The 20,932-nt window shown below is 35.8% G+C and overlaps 1 protein-coding gene across 3 annotated transcripts in view; it reads left to right on the top strand.

The window, feature by feature from the left end:
• Positions 1-20,932, top strand: part of SNX13 (sorting nexin 13) — a 143,728-nt gene that overhangs the window by 26,824 nt on the left and 95,972 nt on the right. For all 3 annotated transcript variants that reach the window (XM_068550559.1, XM_068550557.1, XM_068550558.1), the window contains exons 2-3: positions 14,640-14,752; positions 18,875-18,977. In XM_068550559.1, the coding sequence (XP_068406660.1) occupies positions 14,640-14,752; positions 18,875-18,977 (216 nt within the window). The remainder of the gene's footprint in view (positions 1-14,639; positions 14,753-18,874; positions 18,978-20,932) is intronic.

Here is a 20,932-nt window from a genome sequence, read left to right on the forward strand (position 1 = left end):
AATGAGTTTAATTTTAGACACGATGAGTTTGAGGTACCCATGAGAAATTCAGGCAGAAGCGTTCAGTATGCTGTTGAATATAAGTGTTAGAAATTCAGGAGGTATATCTGGGCTGGAGGCACAGTTTTGGAAGTCATGGTACGTATGAGGTAGTTAAAAGTGGTAGATTAGAAAACAAGATTACTCAGGGATTGCATATATAGTAAGACTGTAGGAGAGTGAAAACAGAATCCTGGGCATTGCAGGCTTTCTTCTGCTTAAAGATAATCTGGTATACTTGCAAAGCAGTAGAAATTTTCTTTGATCTCTTTAATTTCCTTTTATTCTTTCCCACTTTAACAGATTTCAGAAATTTCCCCTTTGCAGCCCTTATTTGTTCCTTCCATTCTTTACTCCACTGGATTCTTCTTGAGGCTATTAGTTTATTCCTCTTTGAAGTGTCTGTTGTCAGACTACACTAGGGAAAAGGAAACGCTTAATGTGAATTCACATCTCTTCATGAAATGGGGATATGTATTTCTAACTTTACTTCCACTAAGAAATAGGTTGTCTGCCATTTTTTAAACATATTACTTTCTTGGTTTATCTTTTGTTTTTCCTCTTCTGATAGTAACATAGATACAGGTAAATAATTTTGCTTCTTTCATTAAAACAACTGTAAAGTTATGGTGATAAATCACATCTTGGACTCACATCAGGTACACCTTATAGCAAATTTTGGGACTGTGGCACTACCGAGGAGTTTGTGGCTCATTTTCATGGGGATTGTTGCCACTCAGCTTCATTCCATTATTGCCTTTCAGGGAGGTGATTCCACTGATGCCAGATTTTTCTGTTTTTCAAGAAAAGTCAGAAATCCTGATTTTTAATGTGATTTTTAAAAAATGTTTATTCAGAATTAAAAAAAATACTATGCTGGCAGTTTTTGATCCCTTTCTCAGACATTAAATTCTTTGTAACAAAGACCGACCATCATCACCTACTGAGATATTTGAGGTGTGTTTGGTTCTATTGCATACTAGGGTAGGAGAGGAAACTTGACTTGGAAGCCTCAGAAGACTGTAGTGGAAAAGGAGACAGGCTCAATCTCTTGATTTGGACTATTGAGTAATAAAGGGTCATGAAATCAGATGGGCTGACTCCTGTCCCATCTGCAGTAAGTATTCTGGTAATGAATCCTCCCTATCTTCAGTTCCTTATTTGCTGAGGTTTTGATCCTGAGCACCATGATCAGTGACTTGAAACTGGAGTGTTTAGTTAGGGAGGATATTTTTCTATTATTTTATCATGCATATTTAAGTACAGAATTAAACACACACACCCACCCCCATCCCCACACCCAGCTTTGGTGTTTTGCCACCAGAATGTAACCCATGTGAAGAATAATGTTTCTGTCACTTGGTGGGTTTCAAGTTCTGAACACCTGATTTACTGAATGTACTCAAAGTATAATTTGTTAGGGCTTACTGTATTTATTTATTTTTGTTGAGTCAAAGAATTTTTATAGAAAATCTCCTCATTCCATAGGAAAATCAGGGAGATATGTTGGAACTGACCTTTGGATTTTCTGTTTGTTCTCCATGGGAGGGAAAAGTAATGATTCCTGCAAGTGGAACTTTCATAGTTTTGAGTGTGCATGTTCCCTTTTAGCAACAGCTTTCCCTTGTAAATAAATTCCATTTGTTTAAAAATTAGATCTCACAAGTAAAAATTATATTTAAAAAACGGTGCCACAAAATGTTAGAATTTGATTGTTGATTCTTGATCTAATTGGCTTTTGACCACACTAGATTAGATTATGAGAAGAATTCATACACTAGGTATCCTGAATAAAGACAGTGTGATTTTCTTTGGGAGGAGGGGAGTCTAGGTGGAGGTAGTTGAAGTATGTGCTAATGTATTATGTCAACTAAAATTCTGATCATCAAACAATTTTCCTTAATTACATGATGGCATATTTTGTGTATGTTTATAGTTTCTCTTAAGGTTTTCTGTATCAGAGGTATTGACCTCTTGTTTCCTGTTCTAAGATGAGAGATTATGAAATCTATGAAATGAATCTAAATAGTTAATTTTTTTTTAAATGACACATTTTTTAAAAAAATTTATTTTATTTTTTAAAATTTTTGGCTGCATCGGGTCTTCGTTGCTGCACACGGGCTTTGTCTAGTTGCAGAGAGTGGGTGGGGGCTACTCTTTGTTGCGGTGTGTGGGCTTCTCATTGCGGTGGCTTCTCTTGTGGAGCAGGGGCTCTAGGTTTGTGGGCTTCAGTAGTTGTGGCACACGGACTCAGTAGTTGTGGCTCGTGGGCTCTAGAGCATAGGCTCAGTAGTTGTGGCGCACTGGCTTAGTTGCTCCATGGCATTGTGGGATCTTCCCGGACCAGGGCTCGAACCCGTGTCCCGTGCATTGGCAGGTGGATTCTTAACCACTGCGCCACCAGGGAAGCTCCTAAATAGTTAATTTTAACATTATGTAAAAATAGGTTTCTTTACATTTTAATAAAGTTGAATGAATTTTGAGCAGTTTGACGATTCAGTTTCATACTTTTGTGCATTGATAATGACTATGATGGTGTATCAGTTTATTATAATTCATGACTGGTGCTGTCTTATCATTCTCTCCTGCTGTAAAATCATCTTGTATTTGTGATTGTATGTAGTTTTTTTTTTTTTAATTAATTAATTAATTTATTATTTATTTTTGGCTGTGTTGGGGCTTCGCTTCTGTGCCAGGGCTTTCTCTAGTTGCGGCGAGCGGGGGCCACTCCTCATCGCGGTGCGCGGACCTCTCACTATCGCGGCCTCTCTTATTGCGGAGCACAGGCTCCAGACGCGCAGGCTCAGCAATTGTGGCTCACGGGCCCAGTTGCTCCGCGGCATGCGGGATCCTCCCAGACCAGGGCTCGAACCCGTGTCCCCTGCATTGGCAGGCGGATTCTCAACCACTGCGCCACCAGGGAAGCCCTATATGTAGTTTTTTTAAAGACTTTTTTAAAAGAGCAGTTTTAGGTTTATAACAAAATTAAAAGGAAAGTACAGAGAAAGTACAGAGAAGCTTCTAATTTTAATGAAGTCCAGCTTATCAATTATTTTTTTTCATGGATTATGTCTGGTGTTATATCTAAAAATGCATCACCATACCCAAAGTTGCCTAGGTTTTCTCCTAAGTTTTCTTCTGGAGTTTTATAGTTTTATGTTTTACATTTAGGTCTGTGTCCATTTTGAGTTAATTTTTGTGAAAGGTATAAGATCCGTGTCTTAGATTAATTTTTTTCTTTGTGGATGTCTGTGACAGCACCATTTGTTGAAAAGATTGTCTTTGGTTATGTGTAGTTTTTGGAAACTCTTGAATAGTGCATTTATCTCTCACAACTTACTTTGTTGCCATTTATAAATGGAATCTTTAAATATATTTACACATAAAAGTATAAATAGCCTTGAGCATTGGGCTTAAAAGTTCAGTAAACAAATTATATTCTCTGTCCTACTTTTGAATGAAAGAGTACTTCCCCTGTGGCACACTCTTATGTAGCCATTAGCAGTTGTGAATCTTTGTTCACTTGGAATTTTTATTTTTTGGAAATTAACAAAATTTCAGTAAATCAAGTGAGTAATTTTGGGTAATACCATTTTGATGGAAAGAAGTGGGTAACTGAAAAGAAAAGAGATTGATTTTTCTTGTTCAACTGCAAAACTGCCTTTGGAAACCAGTTTTAAAGGAGTGTCAATACTGTTTAAGCTCTGGAGGATTTATCTTTTTTGTATTCCCAAACACTTTGTAACTTTTTATTATGGCACTTACCACATTTGTGTTATCATTACATGTGTATTTTACCTTTTTAGTTTATGAGCGTTTTGAGGGCAGAAACTGCCTGATTCATCTTTGTATAACTAAGGCCCCATACATGGTTATCTAATTATTATAGAATCAGTGTAACCCCTCCAAATAATTATTTTGAAAGGCAGTAATTCTTATATAAAATAAATACATAACCCACACATAAAATAGGATATTAAAACTCATTTCTCACAGTAGTTCCATATTTAAAAGAATCTTTTTCTTAATTGAATAGCCAAGTGTATGTTGCTCTACTGTCAACTAATCACAGGAAATTTTTAATCCCAGTTTAATTCTCTGGGCTGTGAACATGTAGCATGTTTGTGCACTGTTTATTTCCTGCATTGGTTCCTTAAGAAATGCAAGTGCATTTACCATGTAAGTGAATTTTGTGATTATTGTGTGTTTTAAAAAACAGTTTTAGTGAAAAATTTTGAACATTAAAAGTAGAAGGATTAGTATAGTGAACTTCCTCTGTCACGCCCAGCTTAGACATTTACCAACTCATGGCTAATTATATTTTGTCTATATCCTTTTTCACTTTTCCTCTACTGTCCACTTCCAGAATTATTTTGAAGCATATTCCAGATACGTGATTTCATCTTTAAATATTTCGTCATGCATCTCTAAAACATAAGGGTTCTTTTTGTTATAACATAATAGCTGGTACCATTCATTATTTAAGCTAAAAGATAAGCAGTAACTTGTTAATGTCATTAAATATTCAGAAGATGTTTAGAATTACCCAGTTTCTCTTCCTTCTTTCCTTCCTCATTCTTCTTCTCCTTTTTCCACTGTATTTTTGTTAAAATCAAGTTGAATAAGCTCTACATATTGCAGTTTTAATCCACAGGTTCTCCTCAACCTTCCTCTTCCCTCCTCTTTATTTTTTTTCCCTTTGCCCTTTGTTTGTTGAAGGAATTGGGTCTTTTGCCCTTTAGTGTTTCTCACAGTCTGAATTTTGCTAAGTTCATCTCCATGATGTAACATTTTCTCAGTCTTCTGCTTTTCCTCAGTCAGATTCAGGTTTGAGTCCCCCCACCCCACCCCACAAAACTCTTTGATAGATGGCGATGTGTATTTTTATTTCAAGAGGCATGTAATGTCTGGTTCATATTCTCTCTCTCTCTTTCATCCTCTCTCTCTCTTTCATCCTCTCTCTCTCTGCCCCCCCCAATCCCTCCCTTGCATGTGTTAGACTGGTAGATCCCTAAATATGTTAGGGATTGCAATATGGCAATATTCTGTCATTTCTTCTTCTTATATGGATTTTTTCCTTAAAGAGAAACCGATTTTTCATCAACTCTCTGATTACCCTGATAAATGCCTAATTCTCTACCACTTTTCAAAAAGAGTTGGTTCTTTAGAACCCTTCAAAGGTGATCAGTGAAATTTAAAAATATTTCTATGATTTCATGAACTCAAATATTTGAAGTGCTTCAATACATTGCAGTTGTTAGTGTTACTGATTCCATCTTTAGCCAGGTGAAGCCTCTTCAGGTTGTCTGCTGAGTTTTGACATATTCTTAGTAATCTTTGGTAGCTTTTTGGTATGGCAAAATGTTCCAGGCCCATCTTAAACTCATTTCCTGCTCCAGACTTGGAATCACCCATTCCTCCGATAGCCCTAGTTCGTTTTAGTGGAACTATCAACACTATTTTTTACTGAAGCAATGATTCATAGTAAAATTACTATATTGTAAAATCATTTGATTTGCTTTCTTTATGTGGTTATTCCACATTGTTAGTATATACAGTTAGATTTTTAAATTTCACTTTGCTTTTGAATTTTAGAGATTGCTTTTGAAATTCTTTTTATATGTAAAATATTTATACTGATATAAAGTGAGATCTACAGAGCAAGGTATTTTCAGAGCGTCTCGTTCTTATCCCTGTCCCCTTTACCCCATTTTCTCCATTCCTTATAGATCGTCATTTAAAAAATTTTCTGTATATCCTTATATTTAAAAAATATAAGCAAATGTTTATAAATTTATAACTCTCCCCCTCCCTTTCTTAGATGAATGATAGCTATACATGCTTTCTTCTACCGGTATGTAATTGAATTAAAAAAATAATCAGGCTAAGTATGCGGATACAAAAAAATTTGTTCAGAATGCCCAGGATTGGTATTTTTTTTCTGATATCTTGATGGATTCTTTTAGTTCACATAATTAGAAATTTAGCTGTCTTATTCTTTGGTAGCTTTAAAAATTTTGCTTTAATCAGTTATTTTTAAGGGAATACTTTTCCTTTTTGTATGTTATCTGTATATACATATACATGTATACATACATATGTATTTAAGAATGAGACTGATATATATGTAAATTAAAAATAGACATTTATCTGTCAAATGGAAACATCTATAAGGAAAATAATCTATTTTATTTCTCTTTTTTTTTTTAAAACATCTTTATTGGAGTGTAATTGCTTTACAATGGTGTGTTAGTTTCTGCTTTATAACAAAGTGAATCAGCTCTACATATACATATATCCTGATATCTCCTCCGTCTTGCGTCTCCTTCCCATCCTCCCTATCCCATCCCTCTAGGCTAAACGTTTGTTTTAAAAAGTCTTTGCTATGATTTCTTGCACTTTTTAAATTATTATTATTTTAATTTTAGTTTTTTTAAATTTATTTTTGGCTGGGCTGGGTCCTCGTTGCTGTGCGTGGGCTTTTAGTTGTGGAGAACGGGGGCTACTCTTTGTTGCGGTGTGTGGGCTTCTCATTGCGGTGGCTTCTCTTGCTGCGGAGCACGGGCTCTAGGTGCGTGGGCTTCAGTAGTTGCAGCATGTGGGCTCGGTAGTTGTGGCTTACGGGCTCTAGAGCGCAGCCTCAGTAGTTGTGGCACTTGGGCTTAGTTGCTCCGTGGCATGTGGGATCTTCCGAGACCAGGGATCGAACCTGTGTCCCATGCATTGGCAGGCAGATTCTTATCCACTGTGCCACCAGGGAAGCCCTGCAGTTATTTATTATTAAGGCACAAAAACATTATAACTAGAAAAATACAGCTTCTAAAAAGCACCTTTGATTAATTTGTTTCAGCTTTGTGTATCTACTGGACCTTATATCGGTAATTCAGGAAACCTTGTTAACGTGGTTTTGCAGTTGGAGGCTTTGAGTCTACTAGAATACTGTCAGGACTGTTCTTTGCTACACTGCTCCATCCACATTTTAAATACTTTTATTATTCTTTCTGTATAAGGGAAAGCATTCAGTGAATACAGTCCTTTGTTTTTTCAGTACTGTAATTTCTTTTAGACTCTAATTCCAGTGATCCCCAATGTATGGGCTGTGGGCTGGGGAGGGGTTGTGCAGCCTAACTTAGTTTGTATCCTGAAAAAACAAATGCATGTGAATGTACCTGCTGTTGTTTCAGACTGTATAGTTATTTTGTAATTGACGGTATCTAGTTTAAAAAACACTGAAATAATTGTAGCTTTTTTTGTTTTCTTGTATTTTCTTCATCATTGGATGCTAGAAGTCCTAATTATGTAGTAGTCTATGATCTTTTATAACTACTGCTCTAATAAAACATTGAAGGGTTTGTTAAAGTAGTTACCTACATATGTGTACATAATTAATTCTTGAAAATATATAAAAGTTGAACAATAGATTTCTGTTTTAAGGGAGAGAGTTCTGTTACCAAAGAACTAAAAATACGTGGGGCTGGTGTATATGTGTGTATATAACCTAATTATTCTGGGCACCCCTGGTTGGGAGAGAGAGGATAATCTCCACAGGTATCCAGTGGCCATTATCTTTGCCGGCTGGGCAGTTAGCCATCTTGGAGACAAGGCCCTCTATCCCTCCTGGCTCAACAGCTGGATTGAAAATGTGCACCATATCATGCTAGTCTTTAATCATCCTCACAAGGATATACTAGGTATCTTAAATACACGGGAGTGGAAGGGGATCTTCATTTCCGTGTCCCAGGAGTATGAAAAGAGGGCTTTGGGGACCAACTTAGCTAAATGTGCTGATGATCCCTGTGTGGCTGCCTCCCTGAAAGGAAAGTCGTGATGTAGGCCGGTGTAGGCTATGTTGAGACAGTCAAAAGTATGTTTTTTCTGTACATCAGTCCTGTGGGAGAAAAAGGACCAAGCTCTTGGGAGATCTTTTTTTTTTTGGAGGTTGGGGGCTTGGTACGGGTTGTGCTGGTAGGAATGTATAACTCTGCCTAAAGTTCTTAGGTGGGAGTGAGGGGCAGGACTTAAATTTAGCGTTCTTTTCTCTTTCACTTTCCCTTCACCTTTTCCTTTTCTTGCCCTTTCCCCTTTTCTCTCTTTTCTCCCCTACATTCTCTTTCCATTCCCTCCCTTATTTAATTTCTCTAGTTAGTAAGTTGATTAATTAGTTCTGTATTTAGTGAGCAGCTTCTTTGTAGCAGGCCTTGGTTAAATTATTATGTAATGTTGAATGAGCCAAAATTCTGTGTCAGGAGCACATTCTATTGAAATTACTTGGAGAAGAACTTCCACTTTATTATAGGTGGGATAAGGTGGAAGGAAAACAATCTATGGTTTCAATAAGGTGACTCTTCTTATGGGTACTTTTTGTTGTTGTTGAATTCTTTTATATAGTTTCTGTGATCCAAGTTGGCACTGAAGTAATATCAGCTTTAAGATTCTCAGCCCTATCTGGCTGCCCTATGCCATGTAATGTGTTGAGACATGTCAGGTGAATATAACTGAGAGTGGCTGACTCACTCTAGTAAGACTCTTATGAGAGTCCAAGGTCCGTTCTCTGGGAGCTCTGACAATCTGTTCTTCATGTGATCTATTGATATATAAAATAGCTGTTTGCACTTAGCCCCACTCTCCACATGTAGCCAGGAGAGTCTATGCCTAGCTCTGCATCCAAGTTACTTAATCAGTCTGCTTTAGATAGACTTGACTTGAGAGATGGTCTCACAGCTCAGCTCCTTCATGTGCTAGTGTGAATCCTGGATCAAAGAGTGGTTAGTGATTTTGCAGTGGTTACACAGAACATTAGTGGCAAACTGGAACCTGTAATTTCTGATTCTGTGTTTTTAGTACTGTATTCTGCTACCTTTCCTATCATATTGGGGTGTCCAAAAGGTACCTTCGGTTTTTAAGTAAAAAGACACATTTTTCATTTTCACGAAGAACTTTATTGAACAGCATATTCACCCTTTTGTTCCACTACGTTCTGCCATTTTTCAGGCAACTTCATAATTCTGTCTTCCCAGCACTTTTTATCTTTTTGAGCAAAGAACTGTTCCAGGTGCCTTTTACAGTCTTCCAGGGAATTGAAATTTTTTCCATTAAGAGAATTTTTTAAAGATCCAAATAAATGGAAATCTGAAGGAGCGGATGAATCAGAACTTCCCAGCCAAGCCGTAACAGTTTTTGCCTGGTCATCAAAGAAACATGCAAAAAAAAAAAAAAAAAAGAAAAGAAAAGAAACATGCAGTCTTGCGTTATCCTCATGGAAGATTATGCGTTTTCTGTTGACTGATTCTGGATGCTTTCGTCAAATGCTGCTTTCAGGTCGTCTAACTGGGAGCAGTAGTTGTTGGACTTAATCATTTGGTTTTCTGGAAGGAGCTCCTAATAGAGGACTCCCTTCCACTCCCTCCATATACACAACATTGTCTTCTTTGGATGAAGATCCAGCCTTTAGTGTGGTTGGTGGTGGTTCATTTTGCTTGCCCCACGATCTCTTCTGTTCCACATTATCGTGCAGTATCCACTTTTCATCGCCTGTCACAATTTGTTTTAAAAACGGAACGTTTTCGTTACGTTCAAGTAGAGAATCGCGTGCAGAAATACGGTTAGAAGTTTTCTTTCTCTTAACTTATGTGGCACCCAAACATCAAAGCGATTCACATAACCAAGCTGGTGCAAATGATCTTCAGTGCTTGATTTGGATACTTTGAGCGTGCCAGCTATCTCCTGCGTGGTATAATGTTGATTGTTCTCAATTAACGTCTTGATCGCTGTCAACTTCAACCCGCGTGGTGTGACGTTGATTCTTCTCAATTTATTGTTTTGATTTGATCGCTGTCAACTTCAACTGGTCTACCCAACCATGGAGCATCGTCCAGCGAGAAATCTCCAGCACGAAACTTCGCAAACCACTTTTGACCCGTTCAGTCCGTCACAGCACCTTCTCCATACACTGCACAAATCTTTATTTGCGTTTCAGTTGGGTTTTTACCTTTCTTGAAATAATAAAACATAATATGCCGGAAATGTTGCTTTTTCCTTCCATCTTCAATATTAAAATGGCTACACAAAAATTCAGTGTTTGTAAGTCTTTTTTTTAAAATGCATGCTGATAGGACAGCTGTCACATACAATCTAACAAAATTGTTTCGAATGAAGTTAAAGACAGCTAAGTGCTACTGGAGCCATCTTACGGAAAAAACTAAACGAACCTTTTGGCCAACCCAGTAAAAGTCTGTGGTGAGGATGAAATGAGATAAATGGTAGTATGAATTGATAGGCATAAAATATCACAATGTAAATTATTTCCATTTGCTCTCTACTATCAGGAGGCATTTAAGATTTTTTACATTGTCACTTCTTGATTTTAAGCATCTTGGCGGTAGGAGTCATTTTTTATGTCTTTGTGTGTCCCTCTGCTCAAGGCCACATGGATACATATAAGAACCAGGGCATGCTAATAAAATTGATACCCTTTGAAACTGAAATTATTTTCATTATTTATAGATAAACTGATTGTATAATAAAAATTATACTTTATATTTATGTACTTGATACTCAAACCAGGAATTTATTACATTCATTACAAGTAGTGTTCTTACTAATTTCTTGGGAGGCATATTAAGCTGATGAATATTTAAATAAAAGAAAGCACTCATTTATGATTTTAACATTTTTTTCTTATTGTGAGTTTTCATTTCAGGCAGTTGTCAGCTGACACATTTTAAGGTTCATTAAGGAGTCAGGATTTGAATGGGGTCAAATCCCACTCTTATACTAACTGTGTGACCTTGGGCCATTTTTAAAAAAGCTTCTCTGCATTTTAGTTTCTGTTTCGTTAAACTAGGGATAATAATAACGATTAAGCTAAAATTCACCCCTAGACCATGGGCTTATTTACTCCCCCAAAAACCACGTAACGTAGGTGAGGAAATGAAGGCATGGAGTGGTTACACAGCTAATAAATAGTAAGGGTGAGATTTGCACTCAGATAGTTTAACTCCAGGGTTCATATTTTTTGAGCACTATGCTGTATTACCTTCTTGATTACTTCATAAGTTGTTCTGAGGAGTAAATGAGATAGGTATGTAGAATACTTGGTACAATTTTGATTTTCAGAGGTTTTGGGTTCCGGAATTGTAAGGTTTTGTGGACCTAGAGGCTAATTTAGGAGAATTATAAATATATAATTGTCCTTAGTTCTGAACAGTTCTGGTAGCTTATTAGAAATAAAAGTATCACAGACCCCACCCCAGATATAACAGATCAGAATCTGCATTTTAAGAACCTGCATTTAAGATTCTTAAAGTTTGAGAAGTACTGCAGTAGATGATCATGAAGGTTTTTTCCATCTCACAGTTGGTGTGTCGGTGATTTTAGGGAACCAGACACATGGATATATTTCAGTGTTGATTATTGTGTTTGGAGAAGAAAATAGTAACATATCAAGTATTATTTTAATGTAAATCACTGTGAAGTGGATTTTATATTTTTTGGCTTCCGTTCTGAATTTGTAAAAAGTTTCTGATGTAGTGCAAAATTTTTCTAAATTTTATCATCCTGTATCATCTTAGGAAATAAGTAGAACTCAAAATTTTAAATGGTTTTAGATCAAATGTTCTTCTTAATCTCACCAGTTAAGATTATGCTATTAGCCAAATATGTAAATGGGAACACTAAATATAACATGAAACTTTCTTAATTTTGGACAATTCTCTATTCTGATGTTTCATTGAATAGTTTAACATTTGAAGTTAAATATTATGAGATTAACCACAAAACAAATGAGCACCTGACTTGCTTGATTAGAAATGTTTAATTTTATTAGTCCCTGGAATATAGAAATTCCTCTCAAACTTAATTAAGGAAAGGTTCTTCTCCATAGATTTTTTGTTTTTTCTTGTGACAGTAATGTCTGTTTTGTTCACTGTTAAATCACTAGCATCTGGCACGTAGGTATTCACAAATATTTGTTGAATGAATAAGAGTTTGTTTTTTGATGATTTTTGCTGCCATTTTCAAATGAGTAAGAAGAGACTTGTAAGATTCTGAAAATTTGAGTTTTTAGACAATTGAGCATCTCCCCATGTTAAATAATTGAGTTAATAATCTTTCCCACATTATATAATTGTGATTCTTTTTTGAAAATTTAATTTTTAAATTTCTTTAATTGATAGTCAAACAGTGGGAGCCGTAACACATTTATACAGTTTAGAGCAAACACCTGGTTAAAAAATATAGACCATTTGAGTATTGAGTATTTGAGAAGCCCCCTGTGTATTGTCCTCCAGTTGCATGCTCCCCTCTTTCCTTTATCTCCAGAGATAGCCATTTTGCTTGGTTTCATTGTTCAAACCTCTGACTAGATCTTTAAACAGTAAGTTGTTTAGCTATGAAAAATGGCTAGCAAGCATAAATATAACTTTGTAAAGAAAGAGTAATATTGCTAATATTAGGTCAAATATCACTGAAGAAGGTAGGCTGGATGAAGTATCTGGGTCATAGTCTGGTCTGAGCTTTCCTGAGAGTTTGTAAGAACTCTTTTCAGGAAAGTCAGTGGAAAAGGTTTTGAATGAATCTTGGGAAATAGCATCTGTTTTTTAGAGTTGGCCATCTGGCGGTACTATAGTGTGGATCAGGTACTGGATGTTCAGCAGAACTATTGTCAGAGGGACTGAAATGTTCTGTACTTTATTCTAAACCACCATGGCCTACTTTCAGCTCTTGGAAAGAAGTCAGGGGAGACCACTTCTATAGGTGCAGTAGTATCCCCAGCTAATTCAAGGAGGAGTTCATGGAGGCAGGGTAGAAACATCAGTAGGCGTTCTGTCCTCTGGTTAAAAAGATGTGGCCAGGATGAGGAAAAGTAATAAAAATACAAATGAACAAGAGTTGTGTAAGCCTTATATAGAAGAAATTTTTAAAAAACCTTCACTGAGGGACATAAAAGAAGAAATGAATAAATGGAAAAATATTATTTGGGGGTAGGAAGACTATTATAAATTTTCCTTAAATCTTATCTAAGATTTCTGTTCATGTGTCACTTAATCATTGAAAGCTTCTTAGATCAACCACATACAATTGCTTTATTTTTCTCTATAGCATTTATCCCCATCTGATATACATTTACTTATTTATATATCTTTTTTCCTCTTCTGGAATGTAAACTTACGAAGGTATGTAAATTCATGAGGGTGTGCTTGTTGTTCTTCCCTTACTAAAACGTAGATTTATGAGGGTATATATATATATATATATATTTAAAAAATTTTTATTTGTTTGTGGCTGTGTTGGGTCTTCGTTTCTCTGCGAGGGCTTTCTCTAGTTGCGGCAAGCGGGGGCCACTCTTCATCGCGGTGCGCGGGCCTCTCACTATCGCGGCCTCTGGTTGCGGAGCACACGCTCCAGACGCGCAGGTTCAGTAGTTGTGGCTCACGGGCCCAGTCGCTCCGCAGCATGTGGGATCCTCCCAGACCAGGGCTCGAACCCGTGTCCCCCGCATTGGCAGGCAGACTCCCAACCACTGCGGCCACCAGGGAAGCCCAGTGAGGGTATATTTTATTCCTTGTGATATCCCCAGCACTTTGAACTTACAGCACATAGGAAGCAGTCAATGACTGGGAATGAATGAATGAATGAATAAATAAGTAAAACTGTGCTTTCTCTCATAGTCCATAGCACTTATTGTCTATTCCATAGTTTTTTGGTCATTAATTTTGTTCAGTTTAGCATCTTATAATGCTTTCTATTATTTTCTTTTGGTCAGTGTCTAATTGTTTCATTCCTGTAAGACATCTTCTCTGGGCTTCTTGATGGCAGGAGTGGGACAAATGCATCCTTTGTATACCTCACAGTACAAGGCAAATGGATATAGGAACTTGTTGAACTGAATACATTTATTTATTTCATAATGACTTAAATTGCTAAAATCCAGTTTGCCTTCAACAAAAGGAGTATTTTTAATAGATAATACAGTATAATTCTAAACGAAATAGGGAACTAGGATGGAGAATTTTTAGAGATGTTTTGTTGGAACTCGTGGTAAATTTTGGTAACGGGAAGTTGGAAGTTGTGCAGTTATAATTTTACAAATTTCTGCACACAATTTGAGTAAATAAAAATATAATTTTTAGTGAGACATGGGTTTTTTACCTTGAAATTTTAATTTTTAAAAAGTCTCATGCTGTAGTTTTAAAATGAAATATAAACAAGTACAATCTGTTGTCTACTTAAGCTTTCATACATGCTTTTGCATATATAAATGTATAAATGTTTTTATTATAAATACTTAGCACTTTTCATGTCATTCAGCAATTTATGTAATTTGTTGTTCATTTATATTGCCAGTAGATTTTTTTTTAAATCATTGCTGATATGCTGTAAATTTGTTTCTACATATAGATTTTGTATATTGTTTCTGGGAGATAAATTTCCAAGAATGTACTTAACACTTTCAAAAGTAAATATTTTTAAAATTACTGAAACAATACCATGAATGCTTAAAAGGAGAAACATAAACTATGTAAAAGTTTTGTTGGTTCTTTTCTAGTTCCTATGGAAAATTATTTATTTATTAAAAAGATTTTTTTCCTGCTTTATTTCAGACCAGTCTGTCCATATGGGGATGGGGAAGCCTTGGCATTGTCCTTTCTCTAATAACGTTTGGACCCTTTGTAATATTTTATTTGGCATTTTATATCCTCTGCTTTGTGGGTGGGTAAGTATTCTCAATGATAATTTTATAATTCATGTCATGTTCAGTTGCTCAAAAATGGAAACAAATGACCATGAGACCTCAATAAGAAAAAAAAGTGATCATGAGAAATGGCAGTATGATTTATTTGTGAATGCTATTTTTGCAAATTGTTTTTACCAAAGTTAAAAATAGTAAAATTAAGATACCTATAGAAATAAAAACGATGATGGTTATGATTTGTACCAGCAATATGGGTCGTCATCTTCAAAAATAAATTTCAATTTCTGATGATACAAACTTTTTTGTGTAACTTGAAAAGTTTTTTAAGATTTTTTATTCCTTTTGGTGTTATTTCCCCTTTAAGGTTGAACTTTCCTTATCTATAATAATAATAAGATAAATAAGTTAAATTGAGATGACACATCAAGTTTTACAGAGTAGAAGATACTGTTTCATTGATTAGACTTCAGACACTAATGTTAATTATTATGTTAATATTAATTATTGTGTTAATTATTTCCCTTAGTGAATGCTGTCATTTTGTTCTAGAAAATTGCAACAAACACCTGATTTTGCCGTTTTCTCTTCATGGTTATTTGGTTTACAGTGTTTATGCTTTACCCTGAGTTGATAAAACTTTACAGGAGAGGTTTCAGTCATGATTTATAGCTTCCTATGTAGAACATTTGGTATGAGATATGAATTGTATGTAAGAAAATGTATAAACAAGAGAGATGCTTGCTACTTAGATACTCTGAACAAGGTAGTTTAGCTGAAATGAGCATTTTGTTGTTAATGTTTATGTGTGTATGTATATATATGTGTATTTGTGTATATGTATATGTATAATACATTTATGTAATTATTTGTGCAGTGAATACCTATGAGTTCTTTCAGAAAAATCTTTTGAGACCCCAAATATTTGGAGGAATTGTTTGAGCCTATAGGTTTAGAGGACTTAGCTGAATTGAATAGCATATATGAACTGTGGCCTGAGAGAGACTGTATAAGACACTGAAGGGATGACTTCTGAATATATCTACCACCTGTCACATTTTTCAGGTTATGAGTTTGAAAGTCATGTGTAACCATTTTATAGGGAGGTCACCCACTGATTGTTGAACAAGTGAGAATTAATTTAACTGGGAAGCTACATCAAGGACTAGTCATAAAACTGTATTTTATATTAGATTTAGTATTTTCCTTGTAATTGCTTGGATATGGTATTATGTACTGAGACAATTAAGAAATAAGCCATAGGAATCAGATAAATGGAGTTCTGAATATCTTTATTGATTATAAAGATGATTGAAGACTTACAGATCTGCGGCCATCGGGGCTTCCTAAATTACCTTCTTTGGTCACAAATTTAGGCCGGAGCTGCATGGTTGCACCCCTCCCCCACGAGGTCGTGGCTGCTTTTATTGATTGGAAAGGAAATGGAGGAGATGGCTCTCTCACAAAGGGAAGGTTTCTTTTATTTCACTAATTGAATAAGCCTTTGGCAAAAGTGAGGAAGGATTTCAGAATATTTTACAATACTTCAGAAAGGGAAGAAATTGCAGCGTTACAGATGAAGGTAGAGGGGTGAGAATCATTTCTCTTAGACTCAACTGCTCCGTATAAAATTTGGGAAAGGGAAAAGGGTGATGAGTCCATTCATTTCAAAGTCCCAGGAACCTTTGTTGTTCCCTTTTTGAGTCTGCTAATTTATTAAGGAATAATTTCAAGAAAGTTTTTGGATATTTGTAAAGTTCTGTGAAATTTTTTAGGTAAGTTGGGATATTGGTAGGTGTGGGAGGGCCACTAAAGACTCTTTAGATAATATTAAGTCACATGGAAGGATCTGAAATTCCAAATTCATGTTATGTCATAAATTGATTTGATGTTCTGTTCCGGACTACTGATGTCAGGAAATATAGTGTCACAGTAAGGGGACTTCAGTTTATATACTAACAAGCATCCCAGAATCATCTCAGAGGATTAGTTAATTAAGCATTCCCAGGTTACTCAGTTACAGTCAGTGAGCATCATAATTCCTGAGTCAAAAATCTTTCTAATTTTGGCTCTAATTATGAAGAATGATTGTCCTTTCTTTAATGTAGCTTAATATAGTTTAGTGCCTTATGAATTTTAAGAGCAAAAATAGGCTTTTATATATCAATCTTAAATAAAGTAGTTACATTTCATATAACTAAAGATCATTTCTTAGTTTTAGTGGTTCTTTGTTTTGTAAGTTTTAAAGATTTGTTTTTGTTCTTTTTCCTACTTAAAATGCAAGTCAGAGAGGAATTCATGCATTTTCTTATGGAAACTATCTTTTTTTTTTTTTTTTTGGCTAGTAAAACAAGTTTTTGAGTTCTGCAGTTTACCTGTATACAGTGTTGATAATGTATATATTTTGCTTATAGTCAAAGCTAATCCCTTATTTTCTAATATATAGAAACCCTTCGGAAAGAAAACCACTCAGAAGTTTTTGTTTTTTTGAATTTTGGTTTTTTTTTTTGGTTGTTATTTTGGGATACCTTCAATACTGATATGAGTTGTTTAATGGCATTCCGTTATGTTTGTTTGGTTATGCAATCATTTGTAGCACCTGTTTTTACTTAAACCTCAAGGCTGAAGCTATTAATTAGGTTCTTTCTAAGATCATACTGTTCCTTAGCTTACTTTACTACTGTCACACTGTGGGCAAAGGTGAACGTTTTATCAGTTTATTTTATGATAATGTTTTTAGAAATGCATTGTTAACTTAATATCAGCATTTTATTGTGTCTAAATATGCTTACAGCTAGGTAAAACTGAAATACAAGACCAACTTGATTCTTAGTAATAATGTCAGATACAACACAGATATGTGAAATTTACTGATAATTCTGAGGCCAGCCTTTTAAAAAAGAAACAGAAACAGAATTGATGACATGAGTTGATTTGACTTTATCTGTTTCTCCACCCTCCTCCTTGCTTTTGTGGTGCCTGTACTGAAGAGTGGTGAAATGGCAGATAGCCACAAAAAGCAGAGGACCTTGAGAATCCTCCTTTCAATAGCCGAGGCTGACTGTGTTTAATTTTTTACTGTTCCCTTCTTGTCACTGCACTCTTCCTTCATTCCTTCCTTCCGTCCGTCCGTGTTGGGTCTTCATTGTTGCACGTGGGCTTTCTCTAGTTGTGGCGAGCGGGGGCTACTCTTCGTTGCAGTGCGTGGGCTTCTCACCGCAGTGGCTTCTTTTGTTGCGGAGCACAGGCTTTAGGGCACTCGGGCTTCAGTAGTTGTGTCACGCGGGCTCAGTAGTTCTGGCACACGGGCTTAGTTGCTCCACGGCACGTGGGATCTTCCCGGACCAGGGATTGAACCTGTGTCCCCTGAATTGGCAGACGGATTCTTAACCACTGCGCCACCAGGGAAGTCCCCAACTACACTCTTTCAATCGTTGTAAGATTACTGTAAATCATTATAAAATTAAAATTTAATATTCTTTTATGGATTTCCTGTCTACTTAGTAGTGCTTAGATTTATTTGGTAAACTTTAAATGTAGGAAATACTGATAGCATTTAGTCAATACAAAGTATTCTAAACCAGTATTTATCTTACCTTGACTCCATAATTGTTTTAAAAATAATTAACTTTTGGGGATATATTTATATTTCTTTTTTAAATTCCGGTCTTATTTTAAACAAATCATAAGTTGGATCTTTTTTTTCCTGTATAGTCTTTGTTTATTCTGTATTCATAGTGGCAAGTTATATCTCTCTTTAATTAGTTAACAGAATTTTATAGAAATGTGTGGTATAGCTCTAGATGTACATCTCATTTGTCTTTGTCTTTGGTTATTAGCTTACCTACTTATTTAATGAAGGTTTATTCTTCTAAAGTTTGAAAATGTTGCCTGAGATTCTTTATGAAATATACTGGATGAAAACTCGTAAAGGCATTATTGTATAAATTCACAAAATGTTTATAGTTGTTTTAAACTTCAGAACTTAACAAAATCTGTCAATTCCTTGCCTCATCAAAGTCACAAACTGACTTTTTAGTGAATGGTAAGCCATCAATTAAATCTGAAAAATATATTTGGTAATAAATAGATGTGTTAAATTGTAGTGAAGTTTTGTTTTTGTATCTATAATTAAATTTCTTTCAGGGGTTTTGTGGTTACTCTCCTCTTTGGAAAAACAAACTCAGAGAAGTACCTAGAGCAGTGTGAACACTCATTTCTTCCTCCAACATCAACTGGGATTCCTAAGGTAAGGGTAAAGGAATGTGAAACCTTAAAGTCCTGCTGTATGCAGTGATGATAATGTGATCATCTTTATATGGCTTGGCAGATTTTCCTATAATTCACTAATGCTCACTATAAATTTATGAGAGACTATCTGATCAGGCTTAGAAAATGCATGTTAGGTGTTAAAGGTGAGAATGCAAATTTGAGGAAAAGATAGAAATTTAGGGTCTTTTCCTGCTGTCTTAACTTAGAATTTCAGTGCATCATGTGTATGACTTGTGGAACTGTCAATGAATATACTGTTTTGAATGAAATAAATGCATAGGAACCAGAGGGAGGAAAATGGGCACTTTTTCTTTAACTCATTTGAAAAATAGAGCTTGCGATTAGGCTGTGCAGTTTCTATAATTTTAATAATTCAAGTCCAATTTTATATTATCTTTCATATTCCTATTTTTCTGTTCTTTTTTTTTCAATATTATACTCTATAAATAAAATTGGAATTGCGTACTAGAAGTAGGCTTCAGATTCTCATTGCCTTCAATTATCATTGTGGGATTAGGATGGTTTTTCTTGTAAGAAGAGAGGCAAATGGTCTGGAGTTGATGCCAGTAACTGAATTTTACAATTATTAACTTATCCATTATGTGCTAATAAGACTTTCATATTGATAAATAAATACATTTTTTTTTCTAATACTGTAACTTTTAAAGTAATCTCTGAAACTTACTTCTGTCTCCCTTTAAAACTCCCTTTAGTGTGTATTCTTTGAGTTTGCTCACAGATCTTTCTGAGGAAATGAACCTTTTTTTTTTTTTCTTCTAATTGAGGTATAGTTGACTTACAATGTTGTGTTAATTTCTGCTGTACAGCAAAGTGACTCAGTTATACACGTATGTACATTCTTTTTTTAAATATTCTTTTCCATTATGGTTTATCCCAGGAGATTGGATATAGTTCCCTGTGCTATACAGTAGGACCTTGTTGCTTATCCATTCTAAGTGTAATGGTTTGCATCTACTAACCCAAAACTCCCAGTCCACACCCCTCCCTCCCCCACTCCCTCTTGGCAACCACAAATCTGTTCTCTCTGTCTGATTTTGTTTCTGTTTTAGAGATAGGTTCATTTGTGCCATATTTTAGATTGCACATATAAGTGATATCATATACTATTTGTCTTTCTCTTTCTGACTTACTTCATTTATATAATGAGGTAATCTCTAGTTGCATCCGTGTTACTGCAAATGGCATTATTTCATTCTTTTTGATGGCTGAGGAGTATTCCATTGTATGTATGTACCACATCTTCATCCATTCATCTGTTGATGGACATTTAGGTTGTTTCCATGTCTTGGCTATAGTGAATAGTGCTGCAGTGAACATAGGGGTGCATGTATGTTTTTTTTTTTTTTCTTTTTTTTTTTAAAAATTTATTTATTTATTTATTTATGACTGTGTTGGGTCTTTGTTTCTGTGCGAGGGCTTCCTCCAGCCGCGGCAAGCGGGGGCCACTCTTCATCGCGATGCGCGGGCCTCTCACTATCGCGGCCTCTCCCGTTGCGGAGCACAGGCTCCAGACGCGCAGGCTCAGTAATTGTGGCTCATGGGCCTAGTTGCTCCACGGCACGTGGGATCTTCCCAGACCAGGGCTCGAACCCGTGTCCCCTGCATTGGCAGGCAGATTCTCAACCACTGCGCCACCAGGGAAGCCCGCATGTATGTTTTTGAATTGTAGTTTTGTCTAGGTATATGCCCACGATTGGGATTGCTGGATCATATGGTAACTCTATTTTTAGTTTTCTGAGGAACCTCCATACTGTTTTCCAAAGTGGCTGCACCAACTTTCATTCCTATCAACAGTGTAGGAGGGTTCCATTTTCTCCACGCCCTCTCCAGCATTTGTTATTTGTAGACTTTTTAATAATGGCCATTCTGACTGGTGTAAGGTGGGTGGTACCTCATTGTTGTTTTGATTTG

The sequence above is a fragment of the Eschrichtius robustus genome, chromosome 8 (genome assembly GCF_028021215.1).
Source record: "Eschrichtius robustus isolate mEscRob2 chromosome 8, mEscRob2.pri, whole genome shotgun sequence".
In the NCBI taxonomy this organism is placed as follows: Eukaryota; Metazoa; Chordata; class Mammalia; order Artiodactyla; family Eschrichtiidae; genus Eschrichtius; species Eschrichtius robustus.